General features: G+C 26.6%; 2 protein-coding genes across 4 annotated transcripts in view; both read right to left on the minus strand.

Annotated features, from left to right (window-relative positions):
- Positions 1-1860: 1860 nt before the first annotated feature.
- LOC145202298 (cytoplasmic tRNA 2-thiolation protein 1-like) lies at positions 1861-10240 on the minus strand. Of its 2 annotated transcripts, none has more exons than XM_090081041.1 (15): positions 10140-10240; positions 9149-9272; positions 8784-8902; positions 7989-8045; positions 7468-7525; positions 7204-7281; positions 6902-6943; positions 4449-4498; positions 3767-3831; positions 3459-3524; positions 3304-3362; positions 3150-3209; positions 2884-2971; positions 2276-2306; positions 1861-2192 (listed from the first exon to the last, which is right to left on the minus strand). In XM_090081041.1, the coding sequence occupies exons 1-15, from the start codon at positions 10194-10196 to the stop codon at positions 1989-1991; spliced, it is 1158 nt and encodes a 385-aa protein (XP_089937167.1). In that variant the 5' UTR covers positions 10197-10240; the 3' UTR covers positions 1861-1988. The 2 variants fall into 2 exon arrangements, with proteins under 2 accessions (XP_089937167.1, XP_089937168.1); XM_090081042.1 differs by having other exon boundaries at positions 9133-9272; positions 10140-10226.
- Positions 10241-11226: 986 nt separating this feature from the next.
- LOC145180618 (uncharacterized) overlaps positions 11227-21106 on the minus strand; it is an 11067-nt gene continuing 1187 nt past the window's right edge. Inside the window, exons 1-10 of one of the 2 annotated variants that reach the window (XM_090082624.1) lie at positions 19317-21106; positions 18894-19232; positions 17063-17209; positions 16790-16912; positions 16045-16178; positions 14330-15039; positions 14159-14220; positions 13812-13919; positions 13537-13629; positions 11227-11344 (exon numbers count right to left, since the gene is read on the minus strand). The exon at positions 19317-21106 is cut by the window's right edge and continues 96 nt beyond it. In XM_090082624.1, coding sequence (XP_089938750.1) covers positions 11237-11344; positions 13537-13629; positions 13812-13919; positions 14159-14220; positions 14330-15039; positions 16045-16178; positions 16790-16912; positions 17063-17197 — 1473 coding nt within the window. In that variant the 5' untranslated portion in view covers positions 17198-17209; positions 18894-19232; positions 19317-21106 and the 3' untranslated portion in view covers positions 11227-11236. The remainder of the gene's footprint in view (positions 11345-13536; positions 13630-13811; positions 13920-14158; positions 14221-14329; positions 15040-16044; positions 16179-16789; positions 16913-17062; positions 17210-18893; positions 19233-19316) is intronic. The other variant, XM_090082622.1, reaches the window with a different exon arrangement.

Below are 21106 nucleotides of genomic sequence, written 5' to 3' on the forward strand. Positions count from 1 at the left end.
AGCAAGCTGTGTGTATTATAAATTTATAGGTTTTATATATCAAATAACATCACCCACTTCAAAGACCAGATTTCGATCGTGAAAAAAATAGAATACTTTTTTATTATTAATATTTTTGTGCTCAATATCGTTTTAAAATAAACAAAATTTTAGCAAACAAGAAAGTAGATATTTTACTATTAAGTGAATGTGAATTTGTATCAAAATAAAAAAAGAAAGTTTAAATAAAAACGCAAATAAAAATCTAAAGACTAATGAATATATCTTTAAAAAATCATTGATTTAAATATTTTCATGGATGGATTTTATAGACTTTCTTGCCCTTTTAATTACATGATTGTAATATAATTTTAAGACTATATTCATTGTCTCATATCCTAAATAAGTCTTCGGCATATTAGTGGTGTTAATGCTTGTCATTATCAACTTTATGAAAATTTTACTTAAAGCAGGATTGTCATATTTTCATAAAGCTGCAAAATAAAACCAAAGAATAAGATAAGAAAGCAAAAAAGGAACCAACAAATGAAACTTTTATGGTAAAAAATTTAGCAAGAGGGGTTAATTTTTTTCTTCTCTGTTTTAGTAAACCATTTAAGCATTAGTTTTAAAGTAAAATATTAAACAAACCAAAATATTAAACAGTAGGAAACTTTACTAAAAAAAATACTTAAATTTGCTCACCCTCTTCACATTTTTTTCAACTCTCAAAGTTTAGAGAATTTTGAACGTATTTATCGGAAAGGGTATTATAAAAGTACACTTAAAAAAACATTTTCCACAATGAAATACTATCAGCTGTTCCCATGGTTACAAATTAAAGTGACGAACGTCGAAAAATCCTTGAAATTTGGAAAGCTCATTTCGTTAAATTATTTTTCTTAAAATTTTTCTAGCATTATTCAATAACACTAGAAGCATGCAAATAAACGTAAAAACATTCAAAAATTGTTTTGGAAAAGATGTCTGGTTTACATCCTGTAAAAAATATTTTTTCTTATATCTTATAACTAAATTTGAAATTTAGATGTCAGTCATGGATACTAAAAAATAATTTAAAACAAACTAGTTTATCGCATAAACCTCTTTTTCATGAATCTCTTTTACATGAACTCTTTCTGGATGACTTATAGCAAGATGTTATTTCCTAAAAGCTTTCAAATTTTAAACTCAACAAAGTCCATTTAAAGGTTTGTTAATAAAAAACCATACAGCATGTATACTATCTATAAACTTATATAAGTATATAGTCATACTAAATCACACACACAAAAAATGTTCTTTAACTAAAAAAAAGAAAATTTAATTTTCCCAAATAAAATACGTCACAAGAACATTATCTTTTAAGTTAACTTCAAAATAGTCTTAGTCAAGCCACTCTTGACATGATTAAGAAATAGTTCTTCTATTATGTAATCACTTTTTACTTTATTTTTTACAAAACTCGAACCTTCTGATTATGCTTAATCGTTTACAATGCCAGCTTTTATATCAAAGTCTTGAACATTTATTGAAAATAAATTTCACAATAAATTGGTACTGTAAAAATTACTCCTCAGATTTTCCAGCGGAAACCGGAAAGATGTAAGACGAATCCTAACACCACGCTTAAATTAATAACTAAGCATCATGTTAAATTTCGCGTAAAGTTAAAGCTGTTATACTTCGAGTGGACTAATTTAGTAATTTTATATATATAAACAGTATCTTTTTTCACTGAATAAGAAATGTATTACATTCAAAATTGTTAAAAGCAGAGATGAAAAAAATATAACCAGTTTTCCCTAAAAAATCATAGGTTTTTGCGAAAAAATCAGCTAGTTTTTACCATTATATCTAAAAAACAAAAAACGAAACTTCTATGGCATACTTTTATATTCTTTTGAGACAGTAGATTACTAAATTTCAAATTATAAATATAAAGTCTTTGAAGCGTTCGTCTGCGCTTTATAATGAGAAATTTCCATATGTAGAAACAATTAAGTAAATCATTGGTCGTGTTTTATCGTTGCAACATCGTGAGTTTTTTGTACATCGTGAGTTTTTTGTATTTCTACAAACGATTTGTTATTGTCTTCGCTATTGCAACTCGAAATGCAGGAAGTGAATCCAAATTTAGGATCCGATGAAACAAACGAAACATCTGATAACTGAAGTGATTCTTGAAGCAGACTATCTAACATAATTTTACCCTGAAATAGAATTATGGCAAGAATATGACAACAATCTTGGTAAAACTCTTTGCACCTCTCAACTTTGCATTCAAATGACTAACCTTGCCTTGATGTACTTTACCAATGCCAAGTCTAAATTTTTAAAAAATATTATTTCTGATCTATATGCAATTTATATGATGAAAAAATAACAGCATTATCTCACCTAAAAAATACTAAATATTATTGAATTCATCATATCAACTTTTCACTTGTGATGCTGATTCGATAATAGAATTGTTATTGTAAATAATATGAACAATCATCATTAATGTTATTATCTAATATTCTGTGTTTCTATTGTGAGTGACATTACTTGACTCAAATTAAGCTCTTTAATCAACCCGATGAAATGTTAATGGAAAATAAAAAATAAATAAATGAATTTTAACCAAAAATAACTTGAGCAAAAGCATGAAACTTGTTTATCCAAACCTCACAATTACTTACAGTGCATTGAAACTCAACTGAATGTGTACTTCCTTTATTTTTTACTTAAATTTTATATTTGAAATTTTTTCCTCGAGAAAATCGCGAATCCAGTTCGATAAATCAGGTTCTAGAATTTTTAAAATCTGACCTGTGTTATGAAAATATTAAGCGAGGAGCTGATTAACGCAAGAAATTCACCTTCATCACACAAATTAAAATTTAAAAAATTTTGCGTTACCTTGGTAATCCTTTGTTTAAGCCTTCTAGCATGATACAAGCTGTACATAAAGGACGACTTGAAATGTATCCACATTTTGTGCAACATCCTATAAGTAAAAAAATTTCACACAAATTTATATATTAGTCCCAAATCCCATTTTCATATAAAGTATAACAAATTGTTGAAAGGTTCTGCAGTTTTATGGTTAGAATTTAAAATAAAAGAATTTTTTAATATATTTGCAATACTTTTAATTACTATAGGAAAAATACAAGCAACATTACCTTGAATAGGCATTCGCACTTCTTTCTTAACAGAAATGCTTTCACCAGAGTGAATTATGTCTGAGAAAGTAATAGATGTTGCAATTATTTTTACATTTACTTTTAGTGAGATATTTATAACATCAAGACAAAAGTTGTTTAGAACTTATTTTACCAATTATACAACTTGGTCTTATAGCTTCTAAATCTTTTAAAAATGCTCTTGCATGACCTCTAAAATCAATAAAGTTCAAGAAAGTCAAACCAAAAAAAAGAGGGGAAAAAAAAAAAAGAAAGGATAATGCGATATAGGTATATTATCATCATCACCTGTAGGCATTAGGTGAATATACACACTCTGTGGAGAAGTAATCTAATTTTTTGAAATATGCATACCTTAAAATAAAAATGTAAAGGTTATTTTTCATAAGTGACTTGAGGTCTTTTATGTATGAAAATTTTTTTTATGAAGTGAAATACATTTATGATAAAAAAATTTAAAAAACTATAAAAATATACTTAATGTATATTTATATTATTATATATCTTTTTTTGGAACTGTAGTTCAAATATGTGCAAAAAATATTTTGTTAGTGACATTAGTATTACACAAAAAATTAAATGCAAATTTAACATACATAACTATCTCCTTTTCATATGTATATTTAAATGGCTTGCATCTAGGTAATGCACCATCAGCACCCTAGATAACTCAAAAATATAAATTATTCAAATGATATTAGCTATAAAGCTGTAATGATATAATTTCAATATTGATATAATTCATTTTAAAATAACTAAATGCGTATGTAACTATTTTGCCTTCAGCTCAGCTCATTTAAGCTCATGATAAAATTCTGGCTCTACAATACACAAGATAATTATGAAGATAGTTTTTGGATAACTACTGAAATCATTACAGTACACAAAATACCTTAATATCTTGATATACTCCTATCACATGCTTAAAACATCTTGATTTACTCCTATCATATACTTTTCCTATCACATTTTGTTGTTAAAAAAACTGAATATTTTTGCAAAGTACCTTTCATATACTTTTTGCTCTAACAAACCTTAATAAATGCTAAAACAGCATTACCTAATTTTGAAATTTTTGGACAATTTTATTTTTGCCTGTTATGAATTTAATATTTTAACAGGATACACATGTTTATTACTAAATCTGATCATTTATATTATGCAAACAGTTGAGTAATAACTTAATGATAAAAAACCCAAATAACTTAATAAGTACTAATAAATTTCAAACTTCTGTCTCAATAGGGAGAGAGGTGAATTATAATAAAATTCACATACAGTCTTTATAGCTGTGCATCGTTGGAGTCTTGCAATATCACCACGAAGAACTAAAATAATCAATAAAAGATTTTCTATGCACTTCAGAAAAAGGTCGTTTATATCATAAAAAAACATCAGAGTTTTAGTTCTAAAGTTAATTCAACTTTAAACTTATTGTCTTACAGATACAACCAATTTTGTACTTAATAATCACAAAATAATTCATATTACACTTAACCGCAAAATTAACGCGCCACTTATAAATTCCAACTTATTTTGAAATATATTATGTATTTCCCAGATTTATCAATTACAAAGATGATAATGTTTATTGTTGCACCTTTTGTAGATTTTATTCTGTTTCCCTTATCTAACTTCCAAATTATAGCAGCTTTTCAGAAGAAGCATGTTTTGCTGTAATTAAACCTCACTTTTAAAAGAAAAGTATGTATTGCTTTTAAATTGTTTTAACATTAGAAAAGATAACTGTCATTTGAGCAACACATCTGCTTGCAATGCAGCATTCTAGGCAAAAATTAAGCCATGACAAATGTGTTGCAATTGTTACTTTATCCAATTAAGGATTAACAAATTGCTAACTAGGTAGAAAATTTGGAGTGTCTCATACAACAGTTGGTTGGGTTCTACAAAGGTTTGTAAAGACCAATGATCACGCTAGACAACTTTGCCGAAGCAAATCATGAGCTACCAATGCCGTGGAGGATCAATTTTTAATGTTTTGAACACTGAGAGAACAGTTTACTACAGCACGAAGTCTCCAAATACAACTTGCTGAGGTTTATAGAACTGCTGTTAGTCAAGATACCATAAGGAGAAGACTTCGTGCTTCAAATTTATGACCTTGAGCAGCAGCTACTGGTCCCAGATTGTCTGTAGACCACCAAAGAAACAGACTAGCTTTTGCAAGGAGGCATATGAATTGGGAAATACACGATTGAAGACAGGTCTTATTTACAGATGAGTCAAGCTTTTGCCGTGTAAGTTCTGATCGCCACCCAAGAGGGAAAAGAAGACCAAATGAAAGATATTTTGCTTGTAACAATCGAGAAACCACTTTATATAAAGGCAGCTCATTGATGGTATGGGGTGGAATATCTTTAACAGCTCACACAGAGCTTTTATAGTTGATGATGGAATTCTGATTTCTCAACAATACATAGCAGACATTTAAGAACCTTTTGTGGCATCTTTTGCATCGTACATTAGAGATGGATTCCTTCTTATGCATAATAATGCTAGACTACATATGGCACATAATGCTACCGAATACTTAAATAATGTTAATATTCAAGTTTTGGAGTTCCCAGCTTTCAGTCCAGATATGAACCCAATAGAGCATCTTTGGGACATAATAGGATGCCATGTTAGAAGCCAACATCCACCATCAAACAACCAAGACAAGCTGCAACAAAGTCTTACCTGCATGTGGGAAGATATCCCTCAAGAAAGAATTAGATCTCTAACTAAAAGTATGCCACGGCATTATCAGACTGTAATAACATCAAGAGGTGGTAACACTAGTTATTGATAAGTCAAAAATATTTCAATTTAAGCTGTATTAGTGTGCATCACAATAATAATTATTTTACTTTATTTTGTTAAATGAACAATATTTTTGGTTTTAGTTTTTCATCATCCTCAAATTTAATTTTATTATTCTCATTGAAATAGTGTTCATGTGTTCTATTTTTAATGTTTGTCAAAGTATGACAATATTGACGACAATTAAAATAAATCGAAATGTATAAGTGGTGCATTAGTTTTGCAGTTAAGTGTATTTAGTAGCTTATTGTGGTAAATATTCATTAACAAAATACCATGGTGTGACCTAACAAAATCCTATCCTTTAAGAAAGTCCTAATTTAAGAAATGGCAAATTTCATATATATAAAAGAAACATTTGCGGAAAATAACTTTGTTGTTTTAACTAGATATCTAGTTAAAATAATTAAATTTTTTTCTCTAAATATTTATTTTATGTATACAAAATTTGTCATTTCTTAAATTAGGACTTTCTTAAAGTATAGGACTTTGTTAGGTCACACCATGGTATGAAAAACGATTTAAAATTTAAAAAAATTTAGGTGCTCCTTCTTTTCTAACTATTTTTTACTGCTTTCACTCAATTATAAAGGATTTGATTTGAAAATAGTAACTAACATTGAACAGTAACTCCTCCACAGTTTGACTCAAATAAAAACAGTAAACTGAAATAGAAAGCCTTTTTATTCAAATAGAAGTTTTATAAAACAGCAAGCCGATTCAAGGAATATGTTGCTGTTGTAAGCCTCCAGCATAACTTAGCTTGTTTTACCTGGATAAAGCTGGGACAATTAAAACATTTTAATGTTAAACCCATTAAATTATCAAATTAAACATTATTTTTTTAAGATTTAAATTAATTACACTCTCTAAATTATGTTTCAATTCAGATTACAAAGTTAACTTACTGTTCATAAGCACAGTCTCTGCAACATCATCAGCGTTATGACCTAATCAAAAAAACATAACCTTTAAAACACCATGCAAATATAATACTTACTACATAAAAACATTATACTTAAAAATACATGAAAAATAATACTCAAAACTTAATTTACTCAATTAAAATAATCTTGAAATCAAGCAAGGGCACAAATTAAATTGATAGATTTAAAACTTTAAATTGCTTTGTCTTTCTTTTTTTGTTATCAACAATATTTCAAAATACTAATAGTAAACCACATTTTAAAGAAAGACCACTTTACATAACCTGTGACAATTTTATTTGCCTTAACTAGCATGGCACCTCTATCCAAAGCTTGCCTTCGAAAAACACCACAAAAAGTACCTAAATTTTTTAAAATTAACTTTAATGTTATATACAAAAACATAAAAAAAAGAGATTGTAGAGAGCATAAGAGGAAAACATTTTCAGAGCTTTTTTTATAACATGTATAAATATTATTTTAAGTTCAATAATACTTAGAATAAGTATTTTCTTCAATATACAATGTCAACAAAAGTTTAAGCTTACAGTTATTCTTTCGACCAACATGCTTAACAATATCATCCATTGTCCAGCCATACAGCTCCTATTGAAAAACTGTATTTAGAAAAAATTTCATTAAAGCCTGTTTACTTAATGTAAATTTTTATGTTTTATCCCTTTATTACCTTTTTCTATGAAGACTTTTATTTGGAGATTTAGTAAACCTGGTTTAACAAAGGTAATCAAGAGAACAGATACTCAAAACAAAGTTTGTTTATGATTGAAAAGATTGATGATCAACTGTATAAACAACTTTAAAAATTTATAAAAATATATTTTTTTAAAATCACAAACATCCAATAGGTTTTTACTATATATTTTTCATTTAAATATGTGATAAGGTGAAGCATTTGGAGATGAAATTGAATATTTTTTTTTTGTTTGTTTAGATTATTGCAAAACTAATGGAAAAAATATAACTATGAAAGCAATTAAACATTTTCAATAGTTTTTGATAAATTTAGGGAAAAAAACCAATGATGAAATACTTTGAATGATAAGATTACCTTGTATGATAAAATCTTCAATGGTATCCCATACTGCACTTGATTTCTCTTTACTGCCTAAGCAAAAAGTTAGATATCAGTTTTTTTCTAATAAAAAAAATTTCTGATGGATTCTTTTTTGAAACCAAAGGATAAATATAGTTGGTTATTATTAACTGTGATTTCTTAAAAAATATTAAAACAAGTTTCATTTTATTCTAAAGCTAAAATAAAAGACAACTGTGCAAAATTATGATAATTATGCAAGTTAAGTTAAATCCACTTAATAGGAACTATTCTAAAAAAATAATTTTGGACAAACTACTAAGTTATGGATTAAAAAGGTTTGGGATTGTTATCCTAGTGGTCTCACTGAAAAAGTATCCTAATATGGTTTCCTTTTACTTCTCTTTTGATTCTGTAAAATATGGAAAAAGCTTTTATGAGTTTTTTTTTTTTTTTTTTATTGATAAGTTTAAGAAAACTGTGGCTTTTATTTTTGAAACAAAAGATGTAAGCTGCAAAATATTGGCAATTGTAAAAATTACATCTCATCATTAAAAAGATTTTTTACTTAAAAACAGAAGATTAAGGCAAATTTGAGCTGGAATACATTGGTATATTAACAAAAAAGAAATATTTTAAGAAAAGGAACAGATAATTTCAGAAAATTCAAAACAATTTCAAAAACTTTATAAGATATGAAATGGTAATGCAACTGCCATATCTTTTATAAAATATGTTTAACAATATTTTTATATAAAACTTATTTTTTAAACTTTTTTTTTTGAAGAGTAATATAATATATAAAATAACCTCAAGAGAGTCATCTCTATAACCAGTGATACCTTCATCAATGGATAGTAGAACGAGATTTAAACCATAATTATATCTGTCATTTAAAGTTTTCATGACATGTGCAAGAACAGTAGAATCTAAAAAAATTTGAATAAGTTAATGACAGCATAAGTTAATAGCAACATAATTTTCAAAACTTTGAATGACTTCAATTTTTAAAATAAAATTTTATCTTTATTCCATTAGTGGAAATACTTAAATATTTCCACTAATGGAATAAAAATAAAAGTCTAATCTCTGTTATGTTTTTAAATCAGTTTAATATTTACTTAAGAGAATTTCCTAGAATGTTTAAAAAAAAAATTACCCATCAGAGATATAACCTTTTCCTCCTGAAGCTCCTATTGCCACAGTATCTCCTGCTACAAATAATTCATTTTCTACAATTGCTTCATGGATTTCTTCTTCAAAAACTTTGTAAAAACATTCTCTACAAAGCTTGTTTCCCTAAAAGATAAAATTGAAAATTAACTATTTTTTTAATTATATACAATAATATTTTAACAAAAAATATATATGAAAACTAAATATGAATATATATGGACATGGGCGAAATGGTTGTGTTTACAACTTTTTTGCATTTTTCTCTTCATTTAAAACTAAAAAAACTTTTCACTGGGTTCTAAAACTAAAAGTTAAGATTTAGAATTTGGTGAAATGCATATTTTAACATAACTTTCATTGAAATCTATTTAGTATTTTGAAAGCTATCAAATGCCAAAGTAGTATCAATTACAATTGCATAAATTCTGTTATTGGTAACATTGAGTGATTTTTCTGATTTCAACTCACACAAGTTATGTAGGCAGTTATTGAGTAAAAACACACAAGAACATTAATATAGATTTTCTACCATGTCCAATTCTATATAAGAGTAAAAGATACATGTAAAAAAATATTTAAACTTTTTTTGTTTCACTTCTCATAAAAATATTTCAACATGAGCTCAAGTTAAAAATTTAAGCATAAATTAAAAACAGAACTTTTGTACAAATGATTAGAATTGCAGATCAATCAAAAATTTGAATCAAGAATTTAAGGACATTACATAGAAAGTACTATAAAAAAGTACTATATATAATATATATATATATATATATATATATATATATATATATATATATATATATATATATATATATATATATATATATATATATATATATATATATATATATATATATATTAAGCTAAATGATTTTAAACTTTCAAAACTTTAGAAACTTTAACTTAAATTAGATAAACCATGTTTAATGAATGTTTTGGAAACAAAAACAAGATTTTTTACTTTAAAAAAGTGCAATAATAACTTACAGTCTTAGGTCTTCTAAGCACAGCATTCTTATCACACAGCATGCATTTAACTGGCATATTATAAATATTTTTTAACTAATCTGTAATGGAAAACAATCATTTAGTTACAATCAAAATACTTAATTACACACACACAAAATTTACTTATGTTGTGTGTGTATATTCACCCACAACATAAGTAAACAAAAATTCAAAATATCTTTGACTTTAAAGAGACAATTTTGAATATTAGATAATGCTACATTGTCTAAATCAATATATAACTTTCATTTTTGGCACCTTTTCTCTGACACTATGTTAACTAAAAAAATGAAACTTGAAAAAAGGAACATTTGACAAAAGAAACCAAGCTAATATTTTATGATAGGTGATTATCTTAGTTTGATTTCCAATAATTATTGTAATAAGTAACTACTATTTCTAAACAAGAGTATAAAATGGCCCCTAAAAATTAGCAACCTGAATATTTATTTATTAATGTGCCAACAAAACCCATTAACACCATCAAAAGAGGTCAGAATTATCTTCCCTTATGTTATTCCAAAACTACAACTTTCAACTATCTCAACAACTGACATTTGTTAGAAACAAGTCCAAAGAATATTTTCAAAGAAAAATATGAAGGACATCTTTTTTGCAATCAATACAAGGATTGGTTTATTGATAAAGTAGCTTTTTAAATGAGTTTTGTATTGCAAGATAATTGACTACTATATGTAAATGCTCCAGTCAATTCCTCCATGGATTGCATCTTACCTGAAAAACAAGTCACCAAATGTTAAAACTTAAATAAAGTTTTCTAGCTGGCTTAGTTATTTGTCCCAATAATAGTGTAAGTATTTAGAAGACAATTATAATTTCACAACATGTTTTATATCTAAAATAACTTTTTAATGACTTTTGCACAATACTTAAAATAGAAGTATAGTTAAGCTATAATTTTAACTAATTTTTTTAACATTTAAAAACTCAAAATGTTAGTATTTAAACAGACAAATACATTTCAGACATTTTAAAATCAATAAACAAACCATATACAGTTTAAAAACAAAAACAACTAAATAAAGTAATAAAAAAATCAACCAAGTGCTTTGCTCCTAAAATAATATCTGTTTCATTTCTAGTATTTTATAAATATTCTTATCATAAAAAATCTGTGCTATCCAGCATCCTTTTTCCAAACATTGTTCAGCTTTTTGTAGTGCCTGAAAAAAAAAAGATCAAGTAATTTTTTTTTTATCGATTTCTCAGCTTCTAACCATTCATCATAATCTTACTATTAAAAACAAATTTAAAATTAAGGCGATTAAAAAATCCACTTAACAAATGAAGACCATACTAAAAAACAATCAAGCTACATTTTTGCTTTTTTTGGGTTTTTGCTCCTGTTATATTCGGCTGCAGTTTAACGATATAATAATTGACTATATAACTAGAAAACCGATCAAATTACACAGATATTTAGCTTAACAAATAAGTGAGCTATGGTGTGAGCTATGGTGTTTTGAAGTTTAAAATCTAATTTACTCAAAACAATAAAAATGTAGCTTGATCATTTTTCCAGTGTGGTCTTCAAATGGGTCTATGACATTCATTTGGAGAGCATGGATCTGTGTTTGATTTATGATTCTTAAATAAACTCTTTGAAGCTATGTTTTACTGATTTGGCATTTGTCTAGGTGTAATTGTAACATTACTTCATTAAATAGTATTACTTTGATTAAGGGCTCTTTGACATTGAAAATATTTTTGTTTTAAAGTATATCAACATCTTTTCTCCCCCCTAAAATACATTTGGGTACATTAGGTAAATTTAGGAGTTCCTTTTTAAAATATTGAACCAAAAAAAAAGCAGTAGCAGCATTTATCAAAAGGCTTTTAATTCCTTTACAAAATCAAAATCTTGAATCTTTACAAATATTCTGCTGAATGGCTAATTCAATATTTGATGTTCTTGTTTGTTCTGCAAAATAATGCCTTGTCTTTCATGTCTCAATACATAATATAGACAATTTTAAAAAATCTAGTTTTATATTACAAATATAAACACAATACCATGATAATTTCAGATCAATAAAAATATCAGGTAACTTAACCTTAATATTAGATTTTATGTCCTTTAGTTAGCTTTTTTATTAAAAAAACTCGAACTTCTTTTGCAACAAAGACCAGACTTTCTATGGAGGATAATCTAACTGCATGCAAATTGCAAAAGAGAAAACCAAAGCTACACTCCTACACTTTTTTTCTATGATATTTTAAACTATGTTCATAACATTTTCATAAACAAATAGAGTTTTTTTAAGTGCATTTTAAAGATGAACTTATTATACTACAAATATAATTCAATTTTAAATAGTTAACAAAACATCTTGAAATAAAGTTTAATTGTCAATCAAATACCATTCAATATAAGAATAGTATTTAGTAAAATTAACATATTATGATAATATTGTAAGATGTTAGGTTAATATTAGGATAATATCATAAGATGTTAATTTAATATTAGACAGCATTTGTTTTCTCATTCACAATATTTCAACCTGTAAATAATTAAATTTAGATAAATAATTGTAAATAGCTTTTTTTTTATAATTATAAATATACTTAATACTTAATACAAAAAATAAATAAACTAAGTAGATATTAGTTAAATGAATGTGAGTACAGAAAAAAAAGTAAATGAGTGATGTTTATGGATAATACTTATCAGAAATCTTCTTCTAGAACTTTCTTAAACCCATTAAATCTGATAACAACCTATGAGTCAAATTTTAATGGTTATGCCACCAATTACTGATCTGATATACTTTTGATAATATATTTTTAAATGTTTCTTTAGTTTTGGAGTTAATAACAATATTTTTTCTTTCTGTAATTTATTTGTTATAATATAATATAATATATCATCTTGCATAAAATAGCTGCTTATGCTATATTTTATCTAAACCAAAATTTTTTTGTAGTGAAATCAAATTAGTCACCACTGTACTGTAATTTTTTTTTGTCAATTTCAATGTGTTCCTTTTTGTTGGATAGTGTAGGTATAATTTACTTAGATGTGACACAGGTATAATTTGCAAAAGTGATAGAAAAGAAATTAGAACAGATCAATTAGTTGAAGAGTTCTTATCTATGACAAAATCTTTCAATAAACTTATTGCTACTAAATTAAATTGGAGTATCAAAAAGCATCATGGCAAGGTGAAGAATTTCTGCCAAAAACTTTCATTAAACTAACTGCTAGTAAATTTGAAATTTTTAAATGTCAAGCTGAGAAACACAGGAAATGTCTTACACCAATAATAAAAACTATTTAGTTATGTGGCTGTTTAGGCTTGCCACTGCAAATTTTTATACCCACCAAATAAATTATAACCAAAAATAAATGATGCACCTGCTTCACTTTAGATTTATCTGTTGAAGACAGATTACCATTAACAGCTGCCAATACCTCTTTTGATGAATATCCAATAAGAGGAAACAGCACCTGTTTTTAAAAAGTGAAAAAGAACATAATAATTACATTAAATGCTACCTTATCCCAAACTTGATTAAAAGATCAATTATCTTTTAAATCGTAACCACAACACTAATTCAGAAGAATAAAAGTATATATCAAATATGTTATTGTCAAAATATGTTAAAAAAAAAAGTTAAAAAACATGCTACCTCATCTCCAAGCACCACTTCCATGTTATTGACTCCATCTGTTATAATTCCTGATAATCTATAACTCTCTTCAAACTCTAGTTTTGAAGTTAAGGTTCGAAACCAGCACTAAACCCAAAAAACAACAAAAAATATGTTTACATTCTAATCTGTCTTAAAAGTATGTTTTTCTTAAAAATCATTTAATTTCAACTTAAGGAAACTTTAAAAACTTTGTACAAACTTACATTATTGTTATTTTATCTTAGAATTACTATTAACATTAAACTAATTTATCATTACCATCATTACAAAAGTATTTTCTACTAATGTTAATTTTGCAACTTATTTTACACAATCTGTCTTACTTTAACGTTAACAGGTGAATTAATTGTATGACATTGAACCAAATCTGACAAGCTTCTGTATTCTAAAAAGGCAGATAAGAATCAGCATAAAAAGAAAAAAAGAAAAAAAAATATTTTGAGGAGCTTTTTTTAATCCTAAATCTGCATAATTAATACTGACAAAACACCTACGATTATTAGCCTGGAGTTCTTTAGAATGAGACCCATCTTTTATTATTTCTAACAGCTCAGTTTTTGGCTTTCTTTCAGTGTCAGTTTTTAAAAAAGGCTTTTCCTTTGCTTTTGATAATTTTAAATCTGGTATAATATCAACTTCATCTAAGAATAAGTCAGCATCAACATCTAATTCGCAATCAATATTAAACCCACTATCTTTCTTACTTAACAAGTTGCCATTCAAAGCCATAGTCAAAGTCAAATCTTCATTTTTCACAAAACTTGATTTGTAAGAACTTCTAGAACCTGAAGTTTTTTTATTAAAATTGCTTTCTGTTGATTTTGATAAATCTTTTTTTTTTGGTTCTGAAAAGTCAAGTAATTCAAAATCATCTATTGGAAAATCATCCAATACATCATTTGCAAATAAGTCATCTGCAATTTCAGTATCAATAGGTTGTTTACTCAAATCTTTTTTATTTTTTTTTGACATGTTTTGTCTTGAAGATGAAATGGAGTTGTTACTGATAATTGTACTTTCACCAACTGGACAAATAACTTTACTCTTTTGATAAGTTATATTCTTATTATTATTAGCAGAAATTTCATCTGTCAGATTATTGCCATTATTTTTTTTTAAAATCTTTTTATTAGTTTCTTTCTTTACATCATTTGCAGCATTTTGTTCATCTCTGATATTTGGTTTATTGTCATGATAAGTTTCCCTGAAGAAATAGATTTTAAATGAAATCAAAATAACACTTTAAACAATTTTAACAAACTAATGGTGCTATATATACAATATTTGTTTACAACGGCTGAAAAAACATGAGTAGATATTACAGAGTTTTCAATATGTTAAAAAGTAAAAAAGTTAATTTAAGACAGGACTAAGAAAACTGATTTTAGAATCAGATTCAAATTTGTTGCTGCTGTTTTTATGCTGAACATGCTTCTTCTGGTAAGTTGAAGAAAATTTCCCAATTGACATTAAAGAACTGAAATTGTTTTTAAGGTCATCTTCACATCAGCTCCAAACTTTTTTACTAACTGGATTGATTACTTATGATTTTTTGGAAAATAATCTTCTTTATATTTCATTTCTTATGTTTTCTTTATGATTGCATGTTTTTGTTGAGGTAATAATACCTCATAATAATACCTGAGGTAATAATACCAGTTAGGTATTAATACCTGAGGTAATAATACCTGAGGTAATAATACCAGTTGTTAAACTTGAGAGCTCAGTTGTATTTCCACATATTTTGAAACTGTTTTTCTTTTGTTTAAGGTGTAGTGTTTCCAAATATCTGACATTTTTTTGTCAATAAAGTAAATTAGTCTTAAATAAATTTGTCTTTTTTAAAGCATTAAGTTAAAACTAAGCAAGCAACAAAATCAGTTTACAAGAAAAAAATAACAGTTTCAATCAGAAAGTATGCAATAATTAAAATTTCTATGCGTCAGTAAAGCAACTTCTAGCATTTTCAAAAGTTTCCATGTATTTTGAAACATTAAAAAATCATTTTTGAGAAATTTGCAGGTATCATTTTACTGGTAAAATGTTTATACAATTTTACCAAATTTAAAGTTAACGAGTTTAAATTTACCTATTTAAAAAACTCATGATAATTTAAAATCACCTAAGATGCAAAGAAAGTATTTGAATGGTTTTCTAAAATAATACAATCTGTTTCAACAAGGATTTGTTTAGAAAAAAGATAACATACAATACTTTATTCAGCAACTTCTCAAGGGTATTATTTTCAAGTAAACTCTCAACATTACCACCCAAAATTTGAATGTTTTCTTGTTTAAGAAGCAGTAACTTGTTTCTACATTTAACTGGACCTTTAATCAACACCTAAGAAAACAAAACAAAAATGTAAGGAAAGTAATAAATCCAAAATGAAATTATCAGAGATTTTGTAACACAGTGTTAAGTAATTCAACAGTTATTAAACTGCAGTAGATAACTTGTTAGTGATTGTGTTGTACGTTTACAAATAACTCATCAAATTTTAGTGTTATACAGTGTTAGATAATTCATCTGAGTTTTTGTGTTAAATTGTATTAGAAACAACTTTTTAAGAAAGATATAAATAGGAAAGACTAGTGAATAATGAGTGTTTCAGCATTAGTTCTTATATTGATAGTCTACTTTTTGATATTGAAAAAAATAAAATTAAGTCAAACTGACAAGATCTCTTTAAATTAACTTTTAACCTGTCATTTTAATTTGATGATTGATATTAATAACAAACAGTAAGAAACTTAATTATTAATTAAAAAACATTATAATTAAAAACAAAGACTTTAGAAGAATTGAGTTTTGATGCAGGATTAGGCATTTCTCATGTGATTGTGATCAACTGATTACCTTTAAATGATCTTAGAAATCAAAAAAATAGAAAGTTTTACATATGCCAAATCTTAAGTGTTGATAATTTAATACACTTAAAAGTACAAAACTACCTTACATCCAGGTTGTAGGCCTTCTTGACTTATTTCTTTAAAAGGTTGATATTCAATTGCTTCAATATGTTGTAATCCATCAGTGATATCAAGTAACATCATACGTGATGATACTTCTTTCCACTGAAAAAAAATCACAGTAGAAATGAAAATGATAATTTACAAAGATTTCTATAAAGATCTCTAAAGATTTTGAAATATTTTTTTTTGGTATTAATGCATGTGTGCAAGGTATTTTGTACAACCTTTTTAACTAATTACAATCAAATTTACCTTAGGATCTTGAACTGAAGTCTTTTCATTTATTCCCTTATTAAAGAATTCTTTTATATCATCATCCCCTGTATCAATTATCTCTTCTCCTTTTATCTTTTGCAGTTGTGAGTATGCTGAATGACCAATATCCATTACAAAATTAACCTAAATTAGAAATAAAAGAACTGCACACATCTGCTAAATTCAAATCTCAGAAATTTTTAGAAATAATATCAATCTCACAAGAACATAAGCTTTTGCTGAAAACTGCTTGTAAAACATTATGATAAAATATATTTTGTCCAAATTAACTAAGGTTTGTTTAAAAGTATTAGGAGTTGCATGCAGCTGCACTTTGACAAATCGACACTTGCTTTTTTCTTTTATGTACATGTGTGGATGTGTGGATGCATATTTGTGCCTGTGTCTTCATAAGTGATAACTTTTTAAACAAAAAATATTCATCAAAGTGTGTAAAAGTTGCAAATCATATATTTTATAACATTTCTTAAGTAAAATAATCATAAAAAAAAAAACCACAAGAAAAATAATGCATGTTCTATTGGTATTTACTGTACAAAAAAGCAAACTTGGTTTTTGATGATATCTTTATTTATCATTTTCTTAAACATAGCAATGTGCACGCAAAAATTAAAAAAGGTTTTTATCATGGGTATGACATTTTTTGCATATGATTAAAATGCAACACTAGTTTATTTAAATTAGCTTTTGGTATCATGATTTAGATGTTTCACCAGATAAATTACACCTTTGATTTAGCCTAGCAAGTAGACCTAAGATGGGGCTACTCAGTGAAGATTGAGTGCTTCTTGATTGTACTTGAAGTTTTTACATGCCTGACATAATGGAAGTTACAAAAAATTCAAAGATTCACTACTAATTTTTACCTTCAGTTGTAATTTTCTTTTCAAAATGACAACATAATGATGCATGACTATAATGATGTTACTTTAAAAGTCACATCTTAAGGAAATAATAGACAAGGTCACAAAAAAAGTTTCTTCAACATAATATCCAAAATGCTTCTTTAACAAACCTCAATTTTCACAAACCAATATTTTTCAGGAGATAGTTTAAACTGACTACATGAGTTTAACTCTCTTTTTTATATATATTTTAATAAAATGAAATTATAGGTATACTCTCAGTGTGCTGTTGTAGTACTTGAAAATTTCATAAATATTGCGTGCATCTTTAAATATGAAACAAAATGTCAATATGACATTTCCTGTTTTTAGGCAGTATTTGGATATTTGTGGTTTTTAATGCAAACTATAAAGTATTAAGTATAAAGGTCAAAAAAAACAACATCAGTTTATTGAATAAAACAAATGTATTTCAAAAAGATCTTAACTTTGGAAAAATATGAAAAGTTGAAGAAAGTAATGTATGTTACTCCTTAAGTTAACTTGAATGAAAGAAAAATCAAAAATTAAAAAAAAACACTAAATCCTAGGCAATTAAGCTCCCACTATCTTCTTCTTCAGCATCCAACAGGTAACTTTTACAAGGCAAATTATCATAAAATGGAGTACATACTTGGTTAGTTTTGTAATCTCCACTCTCTTTGAACAGAATAATTGTGGGTATGTTTTTTTTTAATATCTTGAACCTTTTCCATGGTTCAGAAAAATAAATGTGCTTTGCAATAACTTCTTCAACACTCTCATAGTCAATTTTATACATCTTTACTTGTTGCAATTTGAAATGACTTTCATAACTTTCTTTAAAGTAAGGTTTGAACATATCATTAATATAATGAGTCTTCTTGCTTAAACTTTCCTAGAATCAAAGGCCTGAGTGTTTTTCTAGAATGAAAAGCCTTTACCTTTTCCTAGCTTCCAATATAAAATTATCCCAGTCTTCAGAGATATTTGCCAAAACAATTTTCCTTGAATGACTAAGCAAATAGTAATCTGTGTCAAATGTCCTTGAATGACTAAGCAAATAGAAATCTTGTCAAATAGGTATTACTGTCAGTTGATGAGGTTAACAGCTGTTTCATTCTTTGTTTTTTTTGCTGTGAAATATTGAGCTCTACCCAAATACAGCTTATGTTCAATCTCCAATTTACATTTTTCTTCTTCAGGAAAATCAATACTCTTAAGCATGACAAAAACGTTTTCATGTGAACCTCATGACAAATACCACTATCAGAGAATTTTATCTGAAATAATAAACAATATAAGTTATCTGTACTTAAAAAGACTTTATTTGTATTTCACATCAGGTAGAATAGTATAAACCTTACACTTTTAAGATGCTGAATGCATGAGAGCTTTATCATCATAAGGGTTTATGGCTTTCCTTTTTCATTTTCTTTTAACAGGCATCACTTCAATACAACCAGCTAAATAAATATCTTGTCGATTTTTAGATTCCATATTGTAAAACATTTTAAGTAACTCACTGTCTTATCAACCTTTTCAAAGCAATATAATCTCTTGTACCTAGAAAAATTTAGAGATATTCAATAAAAACCAACCCACATGGGATATTTGTTAAGCAAAAGTGAATATTTATATAAATGGACAATTTAAAATAATATAGTGTTAATTGGCATATCTGTATTGTAAAAGAATCATATATACATTATGTTTGTATTCATGTTTATCAAATCCTTACCTGCAATCTTCTCCAATTTATTTAGGATCATGTTTACCAAAATGGTTTATATGAGCTCCTTTATCTTTTGCAACTTTAATTATGATCTGGTTATTTTGTTTAACTTTCTTTTGCATGGCTTTTCAGAAACTTGTATAGTAGAACTTTCCATATTATCATATTTAATAAACATTGTTTAAAATGTATAATAACAGGCTGCTTCAGAACAACTTTTAAGTATCAAACAATGAGTGATAGTTTCATCACATAATTGTAAAAAAGCTAACTAATGGACAGTTGCAGTTTTCAAACAAACTGGTAAGGACAACAGGGTGGGTCATTTTTCAAAAAACATTTTGAGCTTGGGCTGGTTTTTTTTAATGTTTTTTACCATATGATACTGATAACCAATCCTCTTTATCTTAAGGTTTTATGGTTAGTCAGGTAATTTTAAGCCTCAAAATCTTATTTTGATTTAAAATATATTATTTAACACATAATTTTGAAACTTTTACTTATCTGATCATCTTAAAACCAATCTAAATTAATTTTCCATCCCTAAATATTCCTAATTTCACCTGTGACATCAAAACTGTACAATAATTGACCATAACCATTGATTATTAGCCATAACCATAAAAAATAATATTTTGAGTTTGAATTTTTAATATTTTGAAGCATCAATTTTTTAAGTAATTAAAAATCTGCATTTTAATTTAGACTTATTTTTAAATGGTCACTTTGTGAAACACGAAACATATTTGGAGTAAGATAAGCATTTCTATTTCTAATGCTTTTCTTTTGTCTTTTCTTTATCTTATTGCGTTTTATTAGTGAATTACTATTTGTAATGAATTGTGTTTTTTGTAACATCCTTGTTAACATAAAATATATTAATATTGATGTTAATATCTATAAATTTTCAGTTGTTAAAAAAGAGGCTACAAAACAGAAACATGTCAAGAAACAAAACAGAAACATGTCAAGATATAAAACAGAAACAAATCAAAGAGAGTTAGAATTGAGAGTGTACAGACCTCAATTGTATTATCTAATGAGATATATATTGGAGTCAGATAATGTTGACAATTAGAAAGACAATGATTATTCACAAAATATACGAAAAAATCCCCTAAATGTAAATCATATTGGTTTGTCAGCATTAAGATTTGGTGTAAATAACAGAGCAGCTGTATCAATAGGTACTGCAACATTGAAAGCAGCAAAGGGTGCAGGTTTTATTAAAGATGTGGTTCCTGATACAAGCCTAGCTCTGGATCATAAATAACTGAGAGATCAAAGCAAAGAGTATGAAAAAAGTATAAAAAAAACAAAGAGTATGAGAAAGGTATGAAAAAAGCAAAGAGCATTAGAAAAGTATGAAAACCTGTGAAGAAAAATATAATAAGGAAATCAAAGATGAAGATTTGCAATGTA

The sequence above is a fragment of the Hydra viridissima genome, unplaced genomic scaffold (assembly GCF_058129835.1).
Source record: "Hydra viridissima isolate aposymbiotic clone 2 unplaced genomic scaffold, HvirCarnegie_v1 scaffold_3, whole genome shotgun sequence".
In the NCBI taxonomy this organism is placed as follows: Eukaryota; Metazoa; Cnidaria; class Hydrozoa; order Anthoathecata; family Hydridae; genus Hydra; species Hydra viridissima.

Bases quoted from the DNA above. Each gene is read 5' to 3' on its own strand.
- LOC145202298 (XM_090081041.1), bottom strand. From the start codon at position 10,196: ATGCCAGTTAAATGCATGCTGTGTGATAAGAATGCTGTGCTTAGAAGA. The intron at 3,832-4,448 runs GTATGTGAATTT...TGAGTTATCTAG, and splicing joins GATGCACAGCTATAAAGACT to GGTGCTGATGGTGCATTACC. The intron at 3,210-3,303 runs GTAAAATAAGTT...TTACTTTCTCAG, and splicing joins AAGACCAAGTTGTATAATTG to ACATAATTCACTCTGGTGAA.